Genomic DNA, 15,860 nt, shown 5'->3' on the forward strand with positions numbered 1-15,860 from the left:
ACATCCAAGTTAAGAGGAGGGAAGAGTTGAGAATACCCCAAGGTCACTCGCTCCACAGGCTGTCATGTGAAAGGAATGCACCAGTTTTCCTATTTCCCCCTGCGCTGGTGGCGGCAAGGAGCATACAAGGGAGAGATACTGAGATTACCATGACAGGTTAAGGGGATTGGAGTAAGCCTCTTTCATTTTCCTCCTCTGTGCAATGAACCTGTAGTTGATACCTCTGGCATGTGATTTGGAATTTTGAAAACTGTGAATCCAAATGTTCTTTCCTTGAACTGGTCCTATATGAAAACGTAAGCTGGTTAATGTAATTTGTAGTACTGTTATTTAAAGATTTTTTGGCTTCGGAATTCTGTTTGATTAACTAGGAAGAATTTTATTCCTGTTATGAAACTAATATTCTTTGTATTAAAATCACTAAATGGAACTTCGATTGGTCTTAGGGGCCCAAAATGCAATTCGTGGCTGGACCGGTAACGGTCGCATATCGCGAGAAATAAGTCATTTTTGGGATGGTTATATCTTCGTTATTTGTTGACAGTCACCGTATAAACTTTTTTTGGTTGTGTTCCTTGATGTTTATTCTTTATTTGTAAAGTCATGAAATGGAATTTTGATTCGTTCTAAGAACCCAAAATGCAATTCGTGGCTGGACCGGTAACGGTCGCATATCGCGAGAAATAAGTCATTTTTGGGATGGTTATATCTTCGTTATTTGTTGAAAGTCACCGTATAAACTTTTTTGGTTGTGTTCCTTGATGTTTATTCTTTGTATTAAAATCATTAAATTGAACTTTGATTGGTCTTAGGCGCCGAAAATGCAATTCGTGGCTGGACCGGTAACGGTCGCAAATCGCGAGAAATAAGTCATTTTTGGGATGGTTATATCTTCGTTATTTGTTGACAGTCACCGTATAAACTTTTTTTGGTTGTGTTCCTTGATGTTTATTCTTTATTTGTAAAGTCATGAAATGGAATTTTGATTCGTTCTAAGAACCCAAAATGCAATTCGTGGCTGGACCGGTAACGGTCGCATATCGCGAGAAATAAGTCATTTTTGGGATGGTTATATCTTCGTTATTTGTTGAAAGTCACCGTATAAACTTTTTTGGTTGTGTTCCTTGATGTTTATTCTTTGTATTAAAATCATTAAATTGAACTTTGATTGGTCTTAGGCGCCGAAAATGCAATTCGTGGCTGGACCGGTAACGGTCGCAAATCGCGAGAAATAAGTCATTTTTGGGATGGTTATATCTTCGTTATTTGTTGACAGTCACCGTATAAACTTTTTTTGGTTGTGTTCCTTGATGTTTATTCTTTATTTGTAAAGTCATGAAATGGAATTTTGATTCGTTCTAAGAACCCAAAATGCAATTCGTGGCTGGACCGGTAACGGTCGCATATCGCGAGAAATAAGTCATTTTTGGGATGGTTATATCTTCGTTATTTGTTGAAAGTCACCGTATAAACTTTTTTGGTTGTGTTCCTTGATGTTTATTCTTTGTATTAAAATCATTAAATTGAACTTTGATTGGTCTTAGGCGCCGAAAATGCAATTCGTGGCTGGACCGGTAACGGTCGCAAATCGCGAGAAATAAGTCATTTTTGGGATGGTTATATCTTCGTTATTTGTTGACAGTCACCGTATAAACTTTTTTTGGTTGTGTTCCTTGATGTTTATTCTTTATTTGTAAAGTCATGAAATGGAATTTTGATTCGTTCTAAGAACCCAAAATGCAATTCGTGGCTGGACCGGTAACGGTCGCATATCGCGAGAAATAAGTCATTTTTGGGATGGTTATATCTTCGTTATTTGTTGAAAGTCACCGTATAAACTTTTTTGGTTGTGTTCCTTGATGTTTATTCTTTGTATTAAAATCATTAAATTGAACTTTGATTGGTCTTAGGCGCCGAAAATGCAATTCGTGGCTGGACCGGTAACGGTCGCAAATCGCGAGAAATAAGTCATTTTTGGGATGGTTATATCTTCGTTATTTGTTGACAGTCACCGTATAAACTTTTTTTGGTTGTGTTCCTTGATGTTTATTCTTTATTTGTAAAGTCATGAAATGGAATTTTGATTCGTTCTAAGAACCCAAAATGCAATTCGTGGCTGGACCGGTAACGGTCGCATATCGCGAGAAATAAGTCATTTTTGGGATGGTTATATCTTCTTAATTTGTGGACAGTCACCGTATAAACTTTTTTTGGTTGTGTTCCTTGATGTTTATTCTTTATTTGTAAAGTCATGAAATGGAATTTTGATTCGTTCTAAGAACCCAAAATGCAATTCGTGGCTGGACCGGTAACGGTCGCATATCGCGAGAAATAAGTCATTTTTGGGATGGTTATATCTTCGTTATTTGTTGAAAGTCACCGTATAAACTTTTTTGGTTGTGTTCCTTGATGTTTATTCTTTGTATTAAAATCATTAAATTGAACTTTGATTGGTCTTAGGCGCCGGAAATGCAATTCGTGGCTGGATCGGTAATGGTCGCATATCGCGAGAAATAAGTCATTTTTGGGATGGTTATATCTTCGTTATTTGTGGACAGTCACCGTATAAACTTTTTTTGGTTGTGTTCCTTGATGTTTATTCTTTATTTGTAAAGTCATGAAATGGAATTTTGATTCGTTCTAAGAACCCAAAATGCAATTCGTGGCTGGACCGGTAACGGTCGCAAATCGCGAGAAATAAGTCATTTTTGGGATGGTTATATCTTCGTTATTTGTGGACAGTCACCGTATAAACTTTTTTTGGTTGTGTTCCTTGATGTTTATTCTTTATTTGTAAAGTCATGAAATGGAATTTTGATTCGTTCTAAGAACCCAAAATGCAATTCGTGGCTGGACCGGTAACGGTCGCATATCGCGAGAAATAAGTCATTTTTGGGATGGTTATATCTTCGTTATTTGTGGACAGTCACCGTATAAACTTTTTTTGGTTGTGTTCCTTGATGTTTATTCTTTGTATTAAAATCATTAAATTGAACTTTGATTGGTCTTAGGCGCCGAAAATGCAATTCGTGGCTGGACCGGTAACGGTCGCATATCGCGAGAAATAAGTCATTTTTGGGATGGTTATATCTTCGTTATTTGTTGACAGTCACCGTATAAACTTTTTTTGGTTGTGTTCCTTGATGTTTATTCTTTATTTGTAAAGTCATGAAATGGAATTTTGATTCGTTCTAAGAACCCAAAATGCAATTCGTGGCTGGACCGGTAACGGTCGCATATCGCGAGAAATAAGTCATTTTTGGGATGGTTATATCTTCGTTATTTGTTGAAAGTCACCGTATAAACTTTTTTGGTTGTGTTCCTTGATGTTTATTCTTTGTATTAAAATCATTAAATTGAACTTTGATTGGTCTTAGGCGCCGAAAATGCAATTCGTGGCTGGACCGGTAACGGTCGCAAATCGCGAGAAATAAGTCATTTTTGGGATGGTTATATCTTCGTTATTTGTTGACAGTCACCGTATAAACTTTTTTTGGTTGTGTTCCTTGATGTTTATTCTTTATTTGTAAAGTCATGAAATGGAATTTTGATTCGTTCTAAGAACCCAAAATGCAATTCGTGGCTGGACCGGTAACGGTCGCATATCGCGAGAAATAAGTCATTTTTGGGATGGTTATATCTTCGTTATTTGTTGAAAGTCACCGTATAAACTTTTTTGGTTGTGTTCCTTGATGTTTATTCTTTGTATTAAAATCATTAAATTGAACTTTGATTGGTCTTAGGCGCCGAAAATGCAATTCGTGGCTGGACCGGTAACGGTCGCAAATCGCGAGAAATAAGTCATTTTTGGGATGGTTATATCTTCGTTATTTGTTGACAGTCACCGTATAAACTTTTTTTGGTTGTGTTCCTTGATGTTTATTCTTTATTTGTAAAGTCATGAAATGGAATTTTGATTCGTTCTAAGAACCCAAAATGCAATTCGTGGCTGGACCGGTAACGGTCGCATATCGCGAGAAATAAGTCATTTTTGGGATGGTTATATCTTCGTTATTTGTTGAAAGTCACCGTATAAACTTTTTTGGTTGTGTTCCTTGATGTTTATTCTTTGTATTAAAATCATTAAATTGAACTTTGATTGGTCTTAGGCGCCGAAAATGCAATTCGTGGCTGGACCGGTAACGGTCGCAAATCGCGAGAAATAAGTCATTTTTGGGATGGTTATATCTTCGTTATTTGTTGACAGTCACCGTATAAACTTTTTTTGGTTCTGTTCCTTGATGTTTATTCTTTATTTGTAAAGTCATGAAATGGAACTTTCGTTGGTCTTAGGGGTCGAAAATGCAAGTCGCGTGTGGAACGGTCACGGTTGCATATGGCGATAAAAGAGTCATTCTTCGGGTGGTTATATCTTCGTTATTTGTAGAAAATTATCGTGAAACTTCATTTCCTTGTGTTCTTTGATGTTTATTCTTTGTATTTCAATCATGAAATTAAACTTTCATGATTTACTACTATCCGAAATGTTCATTTACATATTGCCTGTGAAGGTCTGGTTTCTGGGATTGCAACCCTGCCGTAAGGGGCGCGGCGTGGGCGTGGCTTGTATTTGTGGCTGAGGAAAATGTGGAGAACTTCACAGACGTCTTCTGTCGAAGGATAATGTTCTGGCCCAAACATTATTTTGAAAATTAACTACAAGTGGGTTAGCATCAATGAAACAAAAACCACAAATACAATACAATACATGTATTCATCGTTAGACATTATAATTTCTAGCCAACAGCGTTACATCAATCACTTATCTGCTGTCAGATATTTTTAAAAATTGTATGGTAATGAAATCAAAGATCTGTGCATAAGAACTAATGCATGTGATTAACTTCAGATAGACCTAATGAAAATATACCTCACAGTCTCCAGAAGAAAAAATATTACTCGTGAATCACGTGATTTCTAATACTCAACACTTCGACGGTCGTCCGAACTATTCTGCAAATCGAAAATTCATACGTCGTGATTTTTTTTTTAACCTAGAATCAGTATAAAATTGACTTTATTTTGTTTTTAACTTCTCCAGTGGCTAATTTCCGCAGTAAGAATGACGACATTGATCGTTGTTCTAAAATGCTCAAATTAGCTTCGAAGATAAAATTTTGTACGCTGCTAAAGCTTTTTGGTATTACATTAAATATCACACAAACCTTGAAGTGCTGAATACATTGGTCATCCTACTCTTCTAAAGTTGAAATAATAAATAATACAATAGAGTCCTTGCCCTTGGAAACATCATTTTAGTTAGCTTTGCATCTTGTATTCCTTCTTACTTGTACACTGCTTGCTTTTTCAGTAACCACTACACGGAAGTAATCAACTACTGACACCATTTTAGTCAAACTACGTCTTTTTAAACAATATTTAAATTTGATTTATCAGAGGTAAGCAATATATGTTGCAAAACAAAAACGTTTTTCATATAAAAATATTGTTTACACACACATATATTTTAAGCATAGAGGAATGAATTTAGTATAATTTGAGTTGCAGAACAGGAAGTGACAGGATGTTACGTTTGCCGAAAGAAAGTGATGACACAAGTGGCGATATTGGGAAGTTCGTTTTGATGTTATTGAATACTTTAAGGTAAGCACGGAAATAGTTTTATACAATATCCAATATTCATGTCAGTATAGAATTTAGCATTTAGTGCAACACCCGCAGAGGACTGCATTATGATTAAAGAGTAAATATAATCGGTAAAAGCTAAGAAAGTTTAAACGTATGTTTAAGTGTCGTCTATTTACGTGTTCACCGACGACAATACAGATTTGTTTTTAGTTTTTTTTTTAATATTTACATAATGAAGGACAGTACAGGTTGCTATACGTAGATATATTTTGCAATACAAATATAATTTACAAATAAACATACGCAATTATGTTTAGTATGTTTGTCATGCTAAAAATAAATATTGACAAGAATCTGATGCCTCAAGGAATTTTTGGGCAAACCTCTTCATATCCTAGTTAGAGTTTGGTTTAGTTTATTTGCGTCCAAGGACTACAGTGTGTGTACAAATGTCCTATTACATGTCAATACATTACAATACAATACTACATTAATAGATCTTACATTACCAAAAATTGTAAAAATTGGGCCTTGCTCTGTTATTATATGAAAGTCTTAAAAAAAATAAAAAAAATAGTCCTATGTAGTGTATTGAAAAAAGTCTGAGCATCTATCTGTTATGGTGACATACAAGTACCTACACATAAGATAGATTAGCGGATGGTAACAGTAGTATAAGTCGGAGACGGATTTCTTAAAATTTACAGGACAAAAGACGAGAAAGTACTTACGGAATTGTGTTCTTGAGGGCTTTCTGAAACCGGAGATATTTTTTTTTATAATCGTGCTACGTATTTTGCCTGTAAATAAGGTATTTTTCGTCAATCATGCATCTCCGTTGTGCGATAGCTCGTGCCGCCATTACCGTCGACTACGTGAATCAAATGTTCCGTTACGTCCTTTTCCTAAGGAATACGTGTCATATATTGTTGGAAAGCTTATTTTATAAGGAATTCAACAACGTAAATCCCAAAGCGAGCAAAAATTTCCTGAAGGAGTAAATCGAGAAAAACCGATGTTGTCCGGATATGCGCAATTGAACATACCGAGGTATTTTTTAGATGATGAAGCACATATTTAGGGGTGAAATGAGTGCTAATGGAACCTAACCTAACAGGCCTAACCTAACCTCGTAGGCATACCTCGACCCCGTGAATGGATAGTGGAGCTATCGTGAACAGAAAGTGTAAAAAGAAAAAGGTACTTACCCGAAGAGATGCCGGGTGCCGCACCACGATCGCGCACCGCGAACGCAAAGAAGCAATCACCATGCAGATAAGGACGTAAAGTAGAGTCTAGCCTCAATTTTCGCTTAAAAACCTTTTGTGAATAGTTTGTGCGGCATTTATCGGTTCATAAGTTTGAAAACACTGCACATCAGCTGACGATAGACAACGTGAGTCAAGATTTGCCCGCCGAATTAGCAACGACCAATAAATGATTATAATGTTAAAAGTAACGTGTTTTTCATGGAAAAAAGTTATGGCCAGCTTGAAAAATCTTCCGCTATGCATATGAGGTAAGTAGCAATGATTTTTATTTGAAAACAACCGAGTTTTATGTGTCTCCGGCTTATACTACTGTTACCAGCGGATGAAATAAGGGAGTACATAGTGAGGTGGAGAGGAAGCCAGAATATTTTTTTACAGCAACTTGGCATATCATTTGTAGCAGGTGTGTTTTGGTAAAATGTTTTTTTCTTAAGTATAGTAACTGTTGTGAATATAGAAGGGGATGGACTGCAGCTACTTCCTTCCTCTCTGAAGGTATCAGTTGACACCTATATAGCATTAATTCCTTGCAAAGTAATTTTAGCACTTGTACCTAATCAGTATTTTTTTTTTAGAAATTTTGAACCATTTAAGTTTTTTAGAGCCAATTTTATGATTTTAGAGCCTATATTAGGAACCTAAAAAGCACCCTTTGGGGCAAGAATTTACAATACCGGACCCTTCTGTAATTTCTATGCTACTGCTTATACTCACGAAATAATTAGTCGCGATGATTTATCTGAGGTTAGCATGTTGGGATGAGGTGTAGAAATTGTTCATTAACGTGTAGAAGTTGTAAAATAAGCTTTTCTATTCTCGCAATGATTCTCCGTATACAAGTATGGAAACCATATTTGTTGATATGAACAATTGACGTTCGCAATTAGTTTCGCTGTCTACAGCATTGCCACGCTATTTCATACTTGGAGATCATGGATCGTGTAAGAATGGCGGAAGAGAACAATAAAAAAAGTTGTTAATTACAGGTAAGTTTGGCAACAATGCATCGATTGTAAAATTGCTGGATACGAAAATGGCGTCTTCGATGAAGAACGTTTGCCGTTATAGTGCTACGAAAATAAGATTTTTTATCGGTTTGTTATCACAATTAGCGCAAAACCATTCACGCAAAACCAACTCGGTAAGGTTAAGTTATGTTAGCTTAGGCAAACATTGTTAAAATTTGTGGTCGTAAAACCATTCACGGTAAGGTTAAGTTAGGTTAGGCAAGCATAGTTAAAATTTGGGGTCCTAGTAATGTCAGGAATGTATATTTCGTTTTTTAAGTATTGGAAACACAAAATCTTCTGGTAAATAATCAGCAATCGTGGTGTCTGTTCTGATCACGGAGCACTTAATTTAGCTTATTTTGCAATGTGACCCCCAAATTTTAATTTCAAATTCGTTATTAGGAGGCATCAATTAGTGAGTATGCAAAATATTACAAAAATCGGGAAGGGGTCTGGTATTGTAAATGCGCTCCCACTTTGGCTCTGTGGTCACATCCTCCACCCTCGATTTCGAGCACATTTCAAGTATTTTCATCCCAAATTAAGTTTCTTCTAAGAAAGGGTGTTTCAAACTAGCACGGAAGGTAATTTTTAGAGATCTACGTGCTACGAAATTTACATTTTTATAACATTAAAATTACTTACGTACGTACTAACATGCCTTTAAAAGGGACTCTATAGAGAAAGGTGGGTCGGTACTGTAGCGGTAGGGGGCGGTAGGTCAATTACTCCAGGGGCGGAGCCCGGAATCTGCGGAAATTTGGAGCCAGCGATTCTTATGAAATTTCTTGGGGTATAGCCCTGAAAAACTGACTTTTACATTTATCAATTGGTACAGGTGCTACGAAACTAACATGGCTGCAAGTAGACTTCCACCTTGCAACTTCAAACTACATCTCAACTTTAAACGGCTGTACAGCCATAAATAGCCTACTTCTTTCTGCGCTCCAGAATTTTGTTCTTCACAACACACAATCTTCATAAAAAAACAAAAATTCCCAAGCGAAATCGATTGTTGAGGAAGTGACCACGGACCCCACACTTTTTAGGATGTAAATATGCGAGGTCTAATTATTAATCATTTCATAAATTGTTTCCATTTGAAAACTATTGTACACAATGGACATTGAAGTCAACACAAACCAGAGAAAACATGAGGTATATACATTGCACCCCCTCCTCCAGATTTGGATATAACATCTATTTGCAAGGGCATACTAGAATGAAAATGTGAAGTGTATGCTAATAATTCATAATCTACAAGTTGTGTGGTAAATAACCTGGCAGTGAAAAAGCATTTACTGTGTGTAATTTTATTTTATTCTAAATTGGGTTTAACCCTTCTTGGGGCATGCGAGAAAAATTATGTCGGTCATGCACTGTGCCAGAGAACAGTTTTTTTTAAAATATAATAAGTTAATGGTCTAAAATGCCAAGTCATCAATTATTATGATTAGATCTTTTCTTTCAACAATTGAGATTCTATAAAACTATAAAAATTGGAATTCTATAAAATTATAAAAAGGCACTCTTCTTTAGTCAGGCATGGAATGGCAGACCAGATTTTCAGTAAAAACTAGGGACGCCTTTAGTCGCATCGCGCATGGACTCTGACAGCAAGGTGCTTCAACGAAGAGCTCACTAACAATGAATACGAAATCGTGGTGTAAAAGAGGAAGGTTTGAAACTCAGCTAGACAGAGGAAGGCTGTTGACAAAACAATCATTAGATCCACACACCCAGACCTAGAGACCGTGCGCGACCAATGCAGGGTTAACAATAGCATGTGGAAATTTCTGCATATACATTTTTAACCGGTAACCCACTTGGATATTGTGATTAAATGTCAAAAAAGGTATAATTAGCTCTGTGCATTGCAACATTGCATCAGCCAAGTTGAATGTGGTGTAATCGGCTATCCCCCTCAGGCACATTGCATCATTCTATGAAGACATAGGGGGTCAATTTAGAGTCCCATACATTCACAATCTTGGCCATTTGTGGAGGTGGTGTTATTAGTGGCTGGATGAACCCCAGAATCGGTCCGTGCAGGTACAGAGCTTTTTTTTGTAACCTCTTAAGCGTGGATGGTGTATATATACGCTTTGTGTTTGCTTCGACTAGATTGACTGCAGGTGGCATATGTTAAGAATATAACAATCACGTTAGGTGAGATTATGATTGTGCTATCTGTAGTAAGCAGCAGCAGAAGAGGAAGAAGATGATAAATAAGAATAAGAGAATATAAGTTAGATGTAATTGATTGATTGATTGACTTGCTTTATTTTACTTCGCTTTTTGTGCCACTTTTGGCTAATTTGCGAAGATGGGGATGAGTGATGATATGATGAAATTGATGAATGGACACTCACAAACATCCATGGCTAGGCCAGGATTCGAACCCAGGACCCCAGGCATCGTAGCACGATGTGCTAACCACTCTGCCACGGGGTCGGCAAGTTAGATGTATGTAAAGTTGTCTGTTCATAATAGAAAACCAAAATATGGCTCAAGAACTAAGTTTGTGTGACGCGGACATTGACAAGCACTTGTTACAAAGACTTCCATGCCAGAGAGATTCATTCTGCATGAACCTGCAGTCCATACATACTGACATGGTATGTATAATTGTATTTGTGTATTATTTACATTTGTCGTGGAATATAAATGCAATTCTACAAACAAATACTGCAAAAAAGAAGGCAGGCAAATACTGATGTTTTATTTTGGTTAATTTTGTTGAACTGAATTCTGATTTAAAAAAATACATTTTGCAGTAGCATCTTGTTAAGAAAATCCACACTTAAGGGGTTAAAATTTAACTAGAAATAAGGTATGTGCTGTTAGTAGTTAATTTTTGCATTCCAAAATGCATCAGTACTCTTTTTCTTTTCACAGGCACATCACAATGCAATAACGATATCTCAGATTAATAACTACTTACAGTACCTTTGAAAGGAACAACGATAATTTTTGGGCTGCTGCTTCAGAGAAGTCTCAAGGCAGCAAAACAATACCGGAGGATCCAGCATGCAGAGAACCTCGTGGCTTGTAACTTGTACAGTAGGAAGCTGCACTTCTTTAAAGCTTAATGTAAAACCGAAACAGCATTAAAATGGCGGCTGTTGTAGATCAAACTCCAACAAAGGCGGAGACTGCTGCAAGTTTATTTTCCCCAATGTTGGAAGATGATTCTCCAGTGAAAATTGACTATTCCAGCATTCGGGGCAAGGTAATTGATGTAATGGTATTACACTGACCCAATTTAACGTGACAAATGCTTATTTTTGAACTCTCACAATATATTCATAAAATTTTGTTTTGTAAATATTTTTTTTGGCATCACAATTTGTTGCAAAATAATATATCTTATTTTTTAAAGTGTGTTTTTATTGTTCTAGTGACATTTTGTTATAGTTCCCAACTGGAGTAACCCTTTTTCTCAGGAGCCAGCTTTTTTTTTATAAATATAGGCTAAGAAAACCATGAACCCAAGTAAGATAAGCTATGAAATGTGATCATAAAAACATTTAATGTATTAATTAATACAAGATTGGATTAAAACTAATTAATTCTTGCACGGGAGTGGCCTTCCTAAAGAAGACTGAGCTGGTAATAGCATGAATAACTATGCAACACATTCTAATATGTGGCCGAATCTACCATATTGTGGCAGATTTTAAAATTCAGTTAGCGACAATGCAAACATTTATAATGGCATGTTTATGTGTATGATTTAATGATGCACGTGATGCAGAAACATATAAGCATTAAAAAACACACACTGTAAAGAGAAAAACAAAAGGCAATGGAAATTTCCGTAAGGGAATTCGAAATATATATTAAACAAAAGGAAAGAGAAAAACTGAATTTATTAGTGCATGCACCTGGTGAAAATTTTCAGGCATCATGGTGACTGGATGCCCTGTATTTTTCTCCCCCTTGGTTTCCGAGAACTATTTCCAACCTTCACTATTCTCTGCACAGTAGTAAAATATGATTCAGGTTATGCTCTTCCTCAGGCTTCCCCATCTTCCTGCATCTATTGGAAAGTTGCACCTCAATTCTGTGACCTGTTCGTCTTCCCTCCCTCCTTATCTCCTCCTGCTTGCAAAAACTCTCCCCTCCCTAGTCCCTCCCCTCATTTGGTATTGAAAAATAGTCCTCCAGAATTGATGTGAAAGTGGCTGCAAATGTAACTACTATGCTCTCTTGATCAGCTCGACCCACGTTGTTCCTATTTCCACTTCATTCATGTTCACTTTCTTTCCTGTGATCATTCAAATGTGCTTCCTTCCTGCCAATTTTCAATCCCTCACCTTTATTTTAGTTCTGCAACCTAAATTTTATGTCTATACTTCAATAGTATTCCTCAGTCCTGTTCTTATGTGTTTTCTACTTGTTTCATTGATACTACTCCCTGCCTTTGCCTCACGATGGCATAGGGGTAACGTCGCCACCTTGTAATCAAGGGCGTTCCATGTTCGACATCCGGTGGAGGCACATAGTGGTTTGGATTCCAATTTAAACTGTAGCTCCAGTCTTGATTAGCCTTTCTGTGCATAAAGTGCACTTGAAACAACAAATCAAGCAATGCAAATCTTCTCCCTGCCTTTCCTTTGTATTGCTTTTATATTCACCACATTCTACTTCATAGACCCCTACCATTGCTAATTTATCACTTTTCATCTCTCCCTTATACTCGCTAAACCATATCTCGACTCCCCTTGTGCCTTGAATACAGTTCTCAGTCCATGCTTTCCGTAGATCCTTCTTATCTAGGAAATTATAATTCAGTCACAGAATATAAGATTTTATGCATTCAAATATTCCCATCCTCGCAATTGTATGCTTGTCCATTTTCATATATTTTTATTACAGACGGTTCTTGTGAGTCCAACAGAGGAACAATTTGATCTGCTTGAGAAGAGGCTGCACGAAAGAATTGAGGATGGAAGAGGGGAAACAATATTTGAAGTTGGTGTAGGAGAAGGTAAGATATTTAAAGCAGAATGCAGAATTATTTTTTCCTTCCTATTCCTAGATTCTTACGCAAGCAGTTTAGGCAGGTCAGGTTTGGTGCTCTTGCTACTATTATTATTAGAGCTGAGCCGATACCATGACAGATACCCACCAATACCAATACTTGTATAATTCCAATACAAAATAACGAAGGCTAGTTACCGAGTCATACTAACTCTTCACATCACTAGGTACGTATTTAGAAATATATAATTTTGGGGAATAGGTCCAAGCCAAGTGTCTCAGAAATATAATAATAAAAGTGTCTCTATTTAATATGTTAATATAATTATTTGTAATAATATGAAAATTAATTAATTAGTACTTCATTTCTTCGATGCGTATGGAGTATTGCTTTATGTAACCACAGACTGAAACAGAGGAAAGACAATGTTAATACTTTTGTTCTTTCTATCTTAACTAAAAAATATTGTTATTAAATAAATAGTAAAAAGATGCTATAAAATCAGAGATAAAACAGCAAATATTCATCATCTGGCTTATGTGTAGTTAAGACTGCTAAAATTTGTGTAAAAACAACAGTCATGGCAAGGAAATTTATGTCAAAGAAGTAGAATTAAATATTTATTGAATAACGAAAAGAATGATGGTATGTCCATTTAATAAAAAGTAAAGTTCCTGATAAATATGTTATGTACATTATTGTAAGTAGTGGTGTATATAAATCTGTAGAGGGGCCTCTGCGATGATGTCACCGTCGCCTTGTAATCAATAGATCGCGAGTTCAATACTCAGTGGAGGCACATACTGGTTCGGGTCCAACTTTAAAATGTACGTCCAGTCCCGATTAGCTTATCTTTCTTAGTGCTGTCATTCAAAGCTGTATGTTCTCAATCTAATCTCGGCAGAAATTATTGATTGATTGATTTGCTATATTTTACCTCGCTGTTTGTGCCACTTTTGGCTAATTTGTGAAGATGGAGATGAGTAATGATGTGATGAAATTTTGAATGGACACTCCCAAACATCCATGCCCAGGCCGGGATTCGAATCCTCGCGTCGTAGCGTGATGTGCTAACCACTCTGCCACGGGGTCCGGCTTTCGGCGGAAATAAATAGCCATCATTGGCCTATACCGGCAGTCACAGGAAAGACATAAGTGAAGAGGATAAGTATAAATTGCTGATTCCCCATCGCCCTTGAATTAGATAATACAAGCTAATTTCAAAGTGACTTTCATTCCTCTTTTGCAAGAACTCCGCAACTACCTGACTCGGCATTAGTGCGGCGGGGGGTTAAAAACATCCACCTATCTTACGACCACAATCTTCAAGCAAGAATTGGCAATGGATGGTTTATTGTGGTTTATTTCCTCAGCGTCAACTAAGCAGTTCCATGCCCTCATGGTCAAAAGTGGGTTCAGCATTCACTTACCCATGAATTTGGTCTTGCAATCTGCTTCCCAGGAGGATGGGGTTTTATCCAGTGTTTGTAGGAAAATCTATGGAACTTCCTGTGCTGGTCTCCCAATCTGTCACAAGGAAGGGTGAACGAACTTTTAAACAGGAGACGAGCTGTTGCCTTTGCCCTCTCTTCTAGCTACTGAAAATCTTTGGTATCGGTAAAAGAAAATCAACCGATACCGCCAATATCGGCTCAGCCCTAATTATTATACTCCTCTGTGTTCTTATAGTGTTACTATTTTCATAATCTTCGTAGGTTAGGATTGATGGTTTAGATCGGTGGTTCCCAAAGCATGTGCTGTGGCACCTTGTGTCACCGTGGATGGCTTACAGGGGCACCGTAAAATGGTCTAATATTTTCACTGAAATGACACTTATTCCAATGTATGTGTTTATTTAGGACTTTTTATGTGTAAAATGTTTCTGAATTTGAAATATGTGTTTATTTTTTAATTTAAGGCAAGCAACCTAACCATACTAACTGAGAGTTGCAAGTGTTAGATAGGTCTACAGTTTGACTTTGGCATCCTGGAAAAAATCTTGAAACACTACAGGTGCCACAGAAAAATCTTGAAATGCTCAGGGTGCCGTGAAACGAAAAAGTTTGGGAACCGCTGGTTTAGATTGTCTTAGTATTTTCCAACTTTCCTTCTCCTGCAGATCTGATAGTTCTAGATTCGAGCTCTGGTGTGGGCATTGGTGTTTCTATGCAATTAGCCAAAAGTAACAGGAAAGTCATGTTGCATAACAGAAATATGTACAAAAATGCATCTCCTGCAAGTCTATATAATTTCTTCTATGTTAAAAGAACACTGTACAATGTACTTTTCATGTCATATTTGCTTATACAGGGTTATAACACCATTAAGCCTTGTTTCCATGATTATGAAAAACTAAATATGCTGACCAAGGCAGTAATTTATTTTATTAAAAACATAAACTAAAACGTAACGTTTCAACCTTCTAGCAAGGTCTTCATCAGACTCTGTATCAAGTACAAAAGTAACAAGATACACAAAAAGGGCATTATATATACACACAAACATTACTCCCTCCAGACTTTTAGAAAGTTGTTAGGAACTTTCTAGCAGGTGGCTTTCACTTGCCAACTGTACCTTCACCTAAAAGGCTAAACATAATTACTTTCATATAGAATGTGGTTGGACTTTTTATCTCACGCTCTTTTTCCTTCATTTTTCTCCCTTCTCCTCTCCTCTTTCTCTCTTGTCCTTTCCACTCTTTCTAACACCTTCTTCCATTCTTTGTTTAACTTCAGTCCCCCATTCCAGTTCATTATGTCTTCTTCACCTTTCTTCTCTATTTCCTTAGCTTCCTTCCATTTTCTCACTAGCATTCTCTTCTCCCTTCCTATCTGCTTAGCCTCATCCCACTCTATGTCATGTCCTGTTTCTCTCGTGTGTTTAAATATTGCATTTCTCTCTCTTTTAAGTCGTACATCATCCCTATGTTGTTTCAACCTGTCTTTCAGCCTTTTTTTTCGTTTCTCCTATGTACACACTCTGACATTCTTTACATTTCACTTC

The 15,860-nt window shown here is 36.7% G+C and overlaps 2 protein-coding genes across 3 annotated transcripts in view; one reads left to right on the plus strand and one right to left on the minus strand.

Moving 5' to 3' along the window:
• Positions 1–5,328, minus strand: part of LOC145999414 (josephin-1-like) — a 64,063-nt gene extending 58,735 nt beyond the window's left edge. Inside the window, exon 1 of the mRNA XM_083136370.1 lies at positions 5,166–5,328. The gene's annotated coding sequence lies outside the window, so the exon portion shown is untranslated. The remainder of the gene's footprint in view (positions 1–5,165) is intronic.
• A 209-nt stretch (positions 5,329–5,537) lies between these two features.
• The window catches only part of GTPBP1 (GTP-binding protein 1), a 44,769-nt gene continuing 34,446 nt past the window's right edge, over positions 5,538–15,860 (plus strand). The window contains exons 1-3 of one of the 2 annotated variants that reach the window (XM_083136726.1): positions 5,538–5,604; positions 10,769–11,102; positions 12,752–12,863. In XM_083136726.1, the coding sequence (XP_082992852.1) occupies positions 10,986–11,102; positions 12,752–12,863 (229 nt within the window). In that variant the 5' untranslated portion in view covers positions 5,538–5,604; positions 10,769–10,985. Of the gene's footprint in view, positions 5,605–5,722; positions 5,741–10,768; positions 11,103–12,751; positions 12,864–15,860 lie in introns of those variants that run through there. The other variant, XM_083136727.1, reaches the window with a different exon arrangement.

The sequence above is a fragment of the Lepisma saccharinum genome, chromosome 15 (genome assembly GCF_977018435.1).
Source record: "Lepisma saccharinum chromosome 15, izLepSacc3.1, whole genome shotgun sequence".
NCBI lineage: Eukaryota > Metazoa > Arthropoda > Insecta > Zygentoma > Lepismatidae > Lepisma > Lepisma saccharinum.